The sequence below is a fragment of the Polyodon spathula genome, chromosome 7, assembly GCF_017654505.1.
Source record: "Polyodon spathula isolate WHYD16114869_AA chromosome 7, ASM1765450v1, whole genome shotgun sequence".
Lineage (NCBI taxonomy): Eukaryota > Metazoa > Chordata > Actinopteri > Acipenseriformes > Polyodontidae > Polyodon > Polyodon spathula.
In genome coordinates, this window is record NC_054540.1 from 54,380,713 (window position 1) to 54,392,034 (window position 11,322).

At 40.8% G+C, this 11,322-nt stretch overlaps 1 protein-coding gene across 2 annotated transcripts; it reads left to right on the forward strand.

Moving 5' to 3' along the window:
* Positions 1–711: 711 nt before the first annotated feature.
* Positions 712–10,454, forward strand: nox1 (NADPH oxidase 1). Of its 2 annotated transcripts, XM_041255886.1 has the most exons (13): positions 712–857; positions 2,769–2,864; positions 3,371–3,481; positions 4,555–4,639; positions 5,174–5,319; positions 5,511–5,692; positions 6,036–6,165; positions 6,681–6,773; positions 7,336–7,577; positions 7,959–8,121; positions 8,692–8,838; positions 9,376–9,500; positions 9,640–10,454. In XM_041255886.1, exons 1-13 carry the CDS (start codon positions 813–815, stop codon positions 9,764–9,766), a joined length of 1,692 nt encoding a protein of 563 aa, XP_041111820.1. In that variant the 5' UTR covers positions 712–812; the 3' UTR covers positions 9,767–10,454. The 2 variants fall into 2 exon arrangements, with proteins under 2 accessions (XP_041111820.1, XP_041111821.1); XM_041255887.1 differs by lacking the exon at positions 3,371–3,481.
* The last annotated feature ends 868 nt before the right edge of the window (positions 10,455–11,322 follow it).

Sequence of the window (11,322 nt, forward strand, 5' to 3'; positions counted from 1 at the left end):
TAGATCTGAAAGGTGACACCATGCTGTACTGCTGAAGTGATGTTTGTTTACAACTAATATGCCTGTGTGCTACTGTTTTGGTACATGAAGATTACATAAAAAAAAAAAAAAAAAAAAATCAATGCAAAGCTTGGTAAGAGTAAACGGTTTTGGACTCTGTTCTTTCTCCGTGTCACCTGTGTCTTTTTTTATTTTTTCATTTGCCTTTCTAAATAATTATACTTATACATTTATTGAAATAAATACATATCAGCAAAATGAAGACTCCAGAATGTGGTCCGCTTGGGCTGGAACGAGGTCACGGGTGAAAAGAGTTCGGTTGCCTGTACTTAACAGTCAGAAGACGTAACCCATAGCAACGCCAAAACAACTGCCACAATGGGCACCTGTTACTGCAGGATGAGCCTGGAGGGCGAGGTTAGGTCTGGACTACTGGATATTTTACATCAATCCTGGGCAGTTAACAGACAAGTGTAGCAGAAACAGTCTGAGACAACAATAACACACAACTTACGTGACGGTTTGCAGGAATCGAGGCGCTGAGCCCTGCTGACAGCCTCGCCGACCGCATTACCCTCGGAGTGGCTTGTCCCTTTGTTTAGTGTGCTGGAAAGGGTGCAAACTTCCTCGATTGCTCAATCAAAAACAAAAAACAAAAAAAACGCGTCATTGATTCTCCACAGACACAAATCACATACATACCTGTGCAGAGGCGCGGTCTCAGGCGGCTTCGGCATTAAAACAGACAAATATAGAGCCGCTTCTCACTTCATACAGCAAACTGCAAACACGTCTCCAACAAACACATCGGCATGGGCAACTGGGTTGTTAACCATGGACTGTCGTCTCTTATCCTGGTAAGAAAAAGTATTGTCATTATTGCATTTTTTTTATTTTTTTTTTTTTTTTTTACATTTTTACCCTTTGTTTTTGTATTATGCTATCGAAAGATTATTAATATTCATAACACCAAAACATTACATGTTATAATGAGTCTGCAAGCTATAACCTAATGCAGCGACAAAATACCTGTAATTTAAAAAATTCATAAATAAAAATACGCCAATAATAAAACTAGGAGCTCGCGGCACTGGTCGAGTGCTGTAAAATTATAGTTTTTAAGAGAACAGTCAAATAATTATTATAATAGTGTAATTATTGAATAGTTTAAATAGCCATAGCTACAGAGTTTATTTACATAATCACTATTTTTTTTTTTTTTTTAAATTGGACAGCAGCATTTAAAAACCATATAACTTAATTACTTATTGACGATGCTGAAGTTGGCTTCTTATTTGGCCAGCTTCTTATTCATTTATTCACTTATTCATGAGTGAAGCATCTCAAACTGAACCTAGGGAATTTCGTGGGTTAAATGACTCTGGGCCATTTATTTCAAAGTTCATTCTCGCAGAGGGTGAACTCCACTATGGCATGCATGGGTATTTACCCCGGCCCAAGACGGATTTAGATACGAAAACAGCGGGCAAACATGGCACCGATAGCACATCCCAGCTTCTTATTCACGGATAGCAAATGCAACACAAATGAAATAAGTCTAATTGTTTTGATTGTTTCAGGGGCGCCGTTTCAGGAAAAAAAAAAAAAAAAAGATTGGGGTGAGGCGCAAAGTTGTGTCGACAGAACAATCTCTGTCCTAAATAAGAAAAAAAAAAAAAAAAGCAGTGATTGGACCAGTTTACAACGAGATAGCGTGCTGCTCTCTGTCAACATCTTAAAATAAATTAAACAAAATCCGCCATATAAGTATTTTTAATGCACGGCGCTGGTTTATAAAACAGCAATGTCGTTCCACTAAGTCTCATTTTATAGTAACAAAGTGTGTAACGTTGGAGGTCGTCGTTTTCACTGAAACGTTTGTGTTTTAAAAGTGGGTACGGGCTTTAACGCTAACCGAATCGCTCTGCTGCCAGCTTTCGCTATCCCAGTGAAGTAAACATTTCAAAATTAAATAAACACCACAATTCTGTGAATGTCGAAAGTAGAAATATGTAGCAAAGTTTTAAATAACATATGTACACGGATAATGAAAAATAAAAGGGGATACAGCGTCTCCCATTTTCTTGGCAAATGTGTCTTTGCGCCTGTAAATCTAATGTATTTGCTTGTCGGGCTAGCTCTCAAACCTGAAAGATCGCTCAATCTCTCGTCCCCTGCAGTAGGTGTACACAGGTATGTTTTGACCCTTTTCATGCATGAAAATAACCTTTCATTTGTCGAACTAAATTCGTTGTTTTTCATGTATAACATTGCCGAATCGTTTGTATTCATATAAATTCATGTTTAAGTAACGTAACATTCACAACATTAATTATAACAGTAAATGTCAAACATAATGTATCTAATTCTGTAGTGTACCACCTTAAACATGATCCTTCTGCCACTCAGATGACGCCCCTGCATAACATTCCTTACAACAGTGCTACAGACTATACGTATTAAATCTCTTACTGCATTTCAAATGCTGAATTCTCGATTGCATTCCATTCGGTTTGTAGCTAGCCTAATGGTATGACGTGTTATTATAATAGGCATGTTTTTTTAACGTAGCTGTGCCCGGATGTTCTGAATGCTTCATAGTGTCGCATTAATACTATTATAATACACTGCTACGGTAACAGTAATTGAAAGAACAGCAAGACTAGTGTATGGTCAATTAAAGGGATTGTGTCTTAAAATGTTCCGTTCATATAGAAGTATGCACACGTGTGCATGTAGAGTGCATGACTTTTCTGTTCTTATTTCAGGTGGTCTGGATGGGAATCAATATATTCATCTTTGTTTACTTTTACTTCTTCTATGACCTGGGACCGCAGTTTATTTACACACGGCACCTCCTCGGAGTAAGTGTATTCTTCTATGATGTGAGAACAGGGTCGGGTAACAAAACATTTATAAACAATGAAATATCGTGTAATTGAAATCCTATACTATATTTTTAAAAAAGCGCTTCTTCAGTGTCATTAGAAGCATTAACGGTTTCAGCAGTAGCCAGTCTCCCTGCTCAGCCAGTGCATGGCCTCACTCCAGTAATCTTGCGTCACATAATAATATAAATGATTTGCATACCTTAGAATTAATTCCTCATTCTTGAACAGATAGCAACCAGGGTTGCTGTGCCTTTTGAGCTTGGCAATGTGCAGGGCAATGCGGGAGTCTGCTTTTAACTGGTGAAATGGAATCTGTCTTTTAACAGAGCAGTCTTTAAAGTTATTTTGTGATCTTGTATAGTGTAGTCGCCATCTACTACTTGCAGGGGAAAACGCTTCAAATTATGTTTTTATGTATGTATTTATTGATTGATTGATTTAAAATCGCTAATCTCTGCCGATAAATCTTTTTGCTTCAGTCTGCGCTGGCGTGGGCAAGGGCACCAGCGGCCGTCTTGAATTTTAACTGCATGCTGATCTTGCTCCCAGTCTGCCGAAACCTGCTGTCCTTCGTCAGAGGATCCTGTGTGGTACGATTCCCATCTGTTCTCATCAGTTACTGGTGCTTATAGGAGCGAGGCTTACCCCGCCCTACTGTACATTACATACAAAGGGGACAAAGGCCAGGAATTATAAGCAAATGTGGTGAGATTTTGTCTGGCAGCAAGCTGCACTGTACAGTAAGTGACATTTCCGTGCAGTAGCACCACGTTGCTCAGAACAAGGTTTTGATTCAGCATTGCACCTGCACACATGTTACTGACAGAAGCTTGCTATGGGGTGCCATGTGTACAAAAAGAAAAAAAAAAAAAAAAAAAAAACGTTAATATTTTAATGTATTTTTTCCAAGATTTAATTTAAATCTTGTATTTTCCCCCCAGATTTAATTATAAATGTTGTGAAAATAAATTAACATTTTTAATGTGTACATTCCGATATAATTTATAAATCTAGTTACAAGATTTAACATTTATCGAAATATTTAACTAAATATTAAATCTCTTAGCAAAATTTAACATTTAGCTAAATAGTTAACTGGTCAGCTAAATCTGGAGTTTGTATACAAATGATTGGCTCTTGTAATGATAATCTGGAATATGCAAATTTCAGCATTACAAGAGCCAGTGAAATCGCGTGAAAGCACTAAGCGGGCGGAGCCTTAAGGCACAGATACAAGTGTACATGTGACATATGTGAAAACATAGGGGTGCTTCTAAATTATAATGCTGCCAATCTCAGCATTGCGCGGGATATTAAAAACCTGCTTTTTCTTGTCTTACTGCAGAATAAAATGTAACGTGACAAACCTGCCTATAAGTGTCAATACTTATTTTCCTTGATCTGTTTGTCATTTGTCAGTTTTGGTTTTTACACAAGACACTGCAGTCTATACTAATCATCTGTACAGTGCCAGATCTCAAACCCTCTACGAGACTTGTAGCTCCGCTCTGTAGCGTACACATTTCCCCCATACCTTTTAAGTTATGTTAATAAGTGGGTCAGTAACTCACCCCTGGGGGAAAACAGCAACAGGGTTAATGCAGAGGGTGCAACTCATTAAGAATGTCAAATCAGCTTCTAATACATTCTGTTCGCATTGCAGTGTTTCCACAGGTCCATGAGGAAGCAGCTGGATAAGAACCTGTCTTTTCACAAGCTGGTGGCTTATATGATTGGTCTGATGACAGGTAAGCAACCCCTCCCATCTAATGTGTGCATAGGGAAGGAGAAGCCAGTCTTGAACCAACAGCTTTCCTCACCTCAACTAACCCTTTCGTGCACAATGACCTCATGTGAGGCCGAATTAAAAAAAAAAAACTTCTAGTCTTTACATGGAGACATATGAGAATGCCATGTTCCCCATATAAAGCAAAGTGACGAAAAACTACTTTTTTCATCTAATTTAAATATTTCATGCATAAAAAGGGTCCTGTTTTTATAGTGTGAAAAACAGATCATCTGTGTACATTTCCTATTTGCCATTGTGCCATTTTGATACCATTGAGCGTTCTCTCCAGCTTGTTAGTCTGCCTATTAGAGCCCCCCCCCCCCATCATATGCTTCTTGTTCCTGTTATAATTCCACTGTGTTATCCTGCTCTACTGCCGCTGTAGTGCGGGTAAATGGGCCACTGGCCAATTAAGAGGACCGTGGATTTAAAACCTTTATTCCCACACCTTTAAGTGCATGTACTGAATTTATTTAGCGTTCCTTCACTTCAGCTGTCCACACCATTGCTCACTTGCTGAACCTGGAATGGCTAAACAACAGCAGGCAGGGCGATTACGACACCCTCAGCACGGAGCTATCAGAGATTGGAGACCACAGTAACGAAACCTTCCTCAACCCCATCCGCTCCCCTACCACGGTGAGTCTGACATTCCCATTGTAGCTTCCTTGTGTCTACTCTTATCTTTTCTGTTTCTGATCACACATTTAACCAAACGTATACTGTGTAGCGTTGAATGACGGCTCTGCAACCCGGCACGGCTGTGTTTAGTGAAGGGGTCTGACGGTTCATGACCTTGTGTAATAATCCACCCCCTGCCCTCCTCACAGACACCCTCGTACGTGGCCTTCACCACCATCGCTGGGATCACCGGCGTCATCATCACGCTGTCCCTCATCCTCATCATCACCTCGTCCATGGAGGTCATCCGCCGCAGCTACTACGAGGTCTTCTGGTACACCCACCACCTCTTCATCATCTTCTTCGCAGGGCTCGTCTTCCATGGGGCCGGGTAAGACACGGATTACTGTTTTAAAAAGACATTCCTCCCCTGCCACTACCTTCAAGAGCTGTCAGTAACATGAAACTGCAGAGGGCCATGACCAGTTTCCACTGCATGCCTGTGTTCAAACAGTATTGTGGGTGTGGCATGCAGACAGTCAGGACAGGCACAGACCTGTTGATGATACACTAAGTGATTTGCCAAGTTTCATCACAATAGGATAAGCAGTTCTCTAGACATAGCTACAACTCTGAACGGGCAGGGAGATGCACAGTGAGCTGTAAGCAGTGCAATGTAGTAAATGACCAGTCTCAGCTCTATAGCAGCTCGTGTTGTTTCATTTGTTTTCTAGGCGTATTGTTCGGTCTCAGACGCAAGACAGCATGTCTGAACACAACGTCACCTACTGTAAGGATCGCCCTCTGGACTGGGGGAAGATCCCGGAATGCCCTGTGCCCCAGTTCGCAGGAGGGGCGCCAGGGGTAAGACCTCATGAAACACGCGAAACAAACAAAAAAAAAAAAACTCCCTGAAAAATCAAGCATGTTGCGATGTGGGCTTTTTGATTTTATATTACAAGGCTTGTTGTTAGCCGCTCATTTTCCTTAATCAAATTGGTGTGAAAAAATGTGTTATTGCTGTGTTATTTGGTCACTTATAAAAATACAGTACTGTTAACAAAAGGTGAAGCAGTTAATAGTAAACGCCTAGGATTCAGGGAGAGCAGACAATACTAAACACAATCAGATAAGAGCTTTATTTTGGTTCAGGCCAGTAATCTGTTTGGAGAAGAGAGGTGTGCAGGAACTTGAAGGTGATTATCCTGGTGTTACAGTAATGCCTCCTTATCTTACTGCTAATGTATTAAAATAGCTATTGTTGCCCTTTATTCCCTTCCTGTTAGGTAATATTGCATCCTCACATACCTCATTAACAGTTGCTGTAACAGGAACTGGTCCTCTTTGTCAAGTGATTGTTTTCTTGCCTCTGTTTCCAGACCTGGATGTGGGTTCTGGGGCCCATGGTTCTCTATGTGTTTGAAAGAATCCTCCGCCTCTACCGATCACTGCAGAAAGTCCTTCTCAGAAAGGTAAAGAGCCTCCTCACTAGAGAGTTAATTAAGGATAAATACTGAGTGGGGCTGAAATGAGAGATGTTGACACACTCATCGTCACTAATAATAGAAAAGTATTGAGCAAGGCACAGTTATACATCAATCATCTTGTAAGCAGTAAGCAATACCTTGCCTTCAAACACCTGGGAAGTGAAGCTGCATCAGAACACCCACACCTTCATGTGTTAATGCGCTTACAAAGTGGCTCGTTATGGATCTGGAACTGATATTCTTGATTGGAAAGAAACGAGATCAGATCCATTGATTGACCTCTTCTAATCACATGGGATTTTAATGTTAGCAGCCAGCGGGAGGATGCAATAGCTAAGCCATTTTATAAACTTGATTTTAAAAAAGGGTAAATGGGTACATGCGAGTTTCATGCATGTGCCCATGGTATGTCATAACAGACCAAGATCAACTCAATGGACCGCTCATTTGCATTTCCGGCTGCAGGGATCGCTGTTGCTTCTGGAAATGTGTATTACCTTGTTTGGAGAGTTGATGGCTGTGTTTGGTGTGTCTCGCTCTTTCTCAGACGGTGATCCACCCCTACAATGTGCTGGAGTTGCAGATGCAGAAGAAGAACTTCAGCATGGAGGTGGGTCAGTACGTGTTCCTGAACTGCCCTTCCATCTCCCAGCTGGAATGGCACCCCTTCACCTTGACCTCGGCCCCGGAGGAGGACTTCTTCAGCGTGCACATCCGCTCCATGGGGGACTGGACCAGGGATCTCATCAGCAAGGTCAACGAGGCGGAGAAGGTGGGGTTCCTGCCCAGGTGAGTACAGCCGCCCTCAGGTCCCAGCTGCATTGCAGGTGGATTAGGAGTATATAAAGTTGGATTTTGTAACTTGTCCTCCTTTATAGATGTTTACCATGGTGTTTTTGCAGTTTTGCCATGCTTTTCCCATGGTTATACTATGCATTTACCATAGTTTACCCTGGTTTGCTATGTTTATTAATATGCTTTACCATACCTTGCTGGTCTTTACAATGCTTTCACTGTGCTATGCTTTTACTATGGTTAATAACAATTAAGCAGTTTTTATTACAGTTACAGAATCAGCTAGAAACAGCAGCAGTATGTAGGAGCTCTTAAATAAGCTTACAAAGTTAGTTCTCATACGTTTTGTAAAACAGATCGTTTCTCCTCACGCAGGATTGCAGTGGATGGGCCCTTTGGCACAGCTAGCGAGGATGTCTTTGATTACGAGGTCAGCATGCTGGTTGGCTGTGGAATTGGGGTCACGCCCTTCGCCTCCATTCTCAAGTCCATCTGGTACAAATTCAAGGAGTCCAACCAAAAACTGCGAACAAAAAAGGTAACCCCTCTCTCTCTTGTTCATTCGTTCTGGTCTGATCTTCTGATCTCAGGTTGGTCCCATTTTTAACATCAATGACAGAGGCTTTTTTCTCAGACTGTTGTACCCAGTCCCCCACGTGTTCGGTGGGTCAGCAATTTTAGTCACGATAACTTGGCATCTTCCCTTTAAACTCCTTATCTCCTGTAATTTTCAAGACGCTCATTATTGGACGGCCTACATTTCAGTGATGGCAAACTGTAAAACTGTTGTATGACTTGCCTGGACTTCACCTTCACAGTGGTCGCTCCTGAAAGCACAAAACTCTGGAAAGCAGCCATGCATCATTTCAAAATGCATATGTCTTGCAGAACAAAGCTTTACTCAAAACAATAGCCGCATTTGCAAGGGCAATGTTAGTAAAGCACTAGGTAACAGATTAACAGACTGGAGGAAACTAGTAAGTAAAGAAACCTTTGTAAAAACATGAATAAACGCCTTAGTCCAGCTGACAATTAGTTTTTACCTTCATATTTTATGATTCAGTGTTTGAAGTTATGGATGTAGCGATGAACGTGCATTGACTTTCAGATCTATTTCTACTGGCTGTGCCGGGAGACCCATGCCTTTGAGTGGTTCGCAGACTTGTTGCATTCACTGGAGGGAGAGATGGAGGAGAGGGGGATGCACAACTTCCTCAGCTACAAGCTCTTCCTCACTGGCTGGGATCACAGCCACGTACGTACCACAGTGTTATCATCCATGACTACTGAACACTCAATAATGACAAGAAACTCAATGGCAAGCGTTTCAACTAGACTACCACGTTATCAAACTGCATGCATGCATGTCCATTTTTATATGCAACCAGCACATGCAATGAAAGAAAGATCAGAGCAACAAGCCACAGCACAAAGAATAACAGATGGCCTATTCGGTATTAGCAATAGCATTATACCAGCCAATGCTTCCCACTGAAGTCCACACACCAGCTACGATTCTCCCCTATTTTCTCAGTTTTATAACTGTCACACCTCTGCAAGCTTGATGTCCCATTTGTGCATAATGAGCACCCACCCACTGGTCACAGTGTGATTACTATTAGACCATTTACACTTCAATTATGGGTGGAGTCCATACCCCAGTGTAGTGAATCTTAAACCATTCAAAGTTTTTCCATTTCAATTCAATTACTATTTTTTAGTACTGAAACCAAATATGACTCGAGTCCTGTTAAACGCTTCCCTGCCCCTCCATACCCCTCCTTACTTCCAGGCTGCTCATGTGATGGTACACTTTGATAAAGACACAGATGTCGTTACTGGACTCAAACAGAAAACGCATTACGGGAGGCCAAACTGGGAGAAGGAATTTGAGGATATACGCAACGCCCACCCCACGTAAGTTTGTATTCGTTATTTCTATTTGTTTGGTTATGAAAGCGAGATGCATCGGTTTGAAGCAAAGTAAAATGCTACTTATGGTGTCTGGTGTGGTCAACAGTGAAATTAACGTGTTTCATATTCTCAATATTTGCAGGTCTACTGTTGGAGTGTTCTTGTGTGGCCCGCAGGCCCTGGGAAAGACACTGGAAAGCTGCTGTGCCAGATACTCGGACGTGGATCCTCGCAAGGTCCGATTTTACTTCAACAAAGAGAACTTCTGATCTGGTCGAACTAGCTCCGAGATCCAGAAACAGATCAGGAGGATTCATCTGGACACTCATACTAGGACAATAGTGTCAATTAAAGAAAAACTGCTCTCCTGCAAACATTTAGAGGGAATCTTGCCTTACTCAATTGGCTGTAACACCGCTGTGACACCTGAACTTTCAATCACTGCTGACTATACCCTTTATCTCTAATCAAAGAAAGTTTCCAGCACTGCTCAAGAGTGGGGTGGGATTACAGGAATCTCTAAGAATCAGAAATCCCATTGAAGAAATGCCTTGCCCTCTTTCTAGCCCTGGGCTCTGGTTGAGCCTGCATTACAAGCCTAGACTTACTTTTCTTGGAGTGGGATGATAGGATAATTATGGAAGCAAAACACCAGTAAGACTTGGGATTGTGACAATGCATCAATACTGTCACACTCACTCTTAGAAAGAGAAGGGTAGCCTAAAAATAGAAAGGGCTTGTTTTTCAAAATATGTGAAAAGGTCTTTCTTAGGCCTTTTGTCTCTTGAGACCAGGGTTCAATATTAACAACAAACTAGTATTTCAGTTTCAGGATTTGGACTATCGTACTGCTGGAAAGTAACTTTTTAATTGTTTTAATGTACGGTACAATGTGTATACTAATTTCTGTAAAATGTAATTGTTTAAGATTAAATGTCCAACTTTTTTTTCCTCAAATCATTTATTTCCTGAAATACTGTTTTTAATAAAAACTATTAACTGCACATTTTTTGCAATTACAAAAAATCTTTTCTTGTAGTGTATCTACTGGTAGAACAAGCACACTTACCTGTAAACACATCACATTATATAAATGCATGTCCCCCACAACTCAACCCAATCCTGCAAGGGGTAACAGGATTTGACAAGGGGCTTTAAATATATGTAAAAACGGAAGTGTGACACACAGATAACCAGTCGGAGTGACTGACAGACAGACGCTACACACCCACATTGCGTTACACTCAGAGCTGGTGATAACTAGATTTTAGCCAGTTTCATTACAGCTGGACAGCTGTTAACATTACATCCAGAAAGCCAGTTGGATGGACAAACAGCCACAATGTACCTATCCCAGATACAAAACTGCACATTATTACCTGTTGATTTATTACCTCGTAATTAAACCAATGAGTAATTTCACCTTTCCACAGATTACAAAAAAAAAACACTTTTTTTTTCTTGCAGTTTCCTGGTTCTCCCACCTTAGTCACCCCTAGTCAGTGCACTTCCTTCTTCTGTTCACTAAAAATTCTTCGTTGAATTTTATTTTCCATAAGCTGCAAACCATGTGACATTTCTTTGTTAGGTGAGAGACGTCACACATCACTTAAGAAAAACAAAAAAATGATTATTCATTTGAATATAGTAAGACTGACTTCAATAAGATGATACACTGATAAAGAGGTCTCAACGGAGCGGTACACACATAACATTTCCTGCTAAAAGGGAAACTAAAAGTGCAGTAGATATCACTAGAGATTATATCTTATCCTCAATACAAATATTCAGTTCACACTGCTCTTTTTTTTTTTTTTTTTTTTGC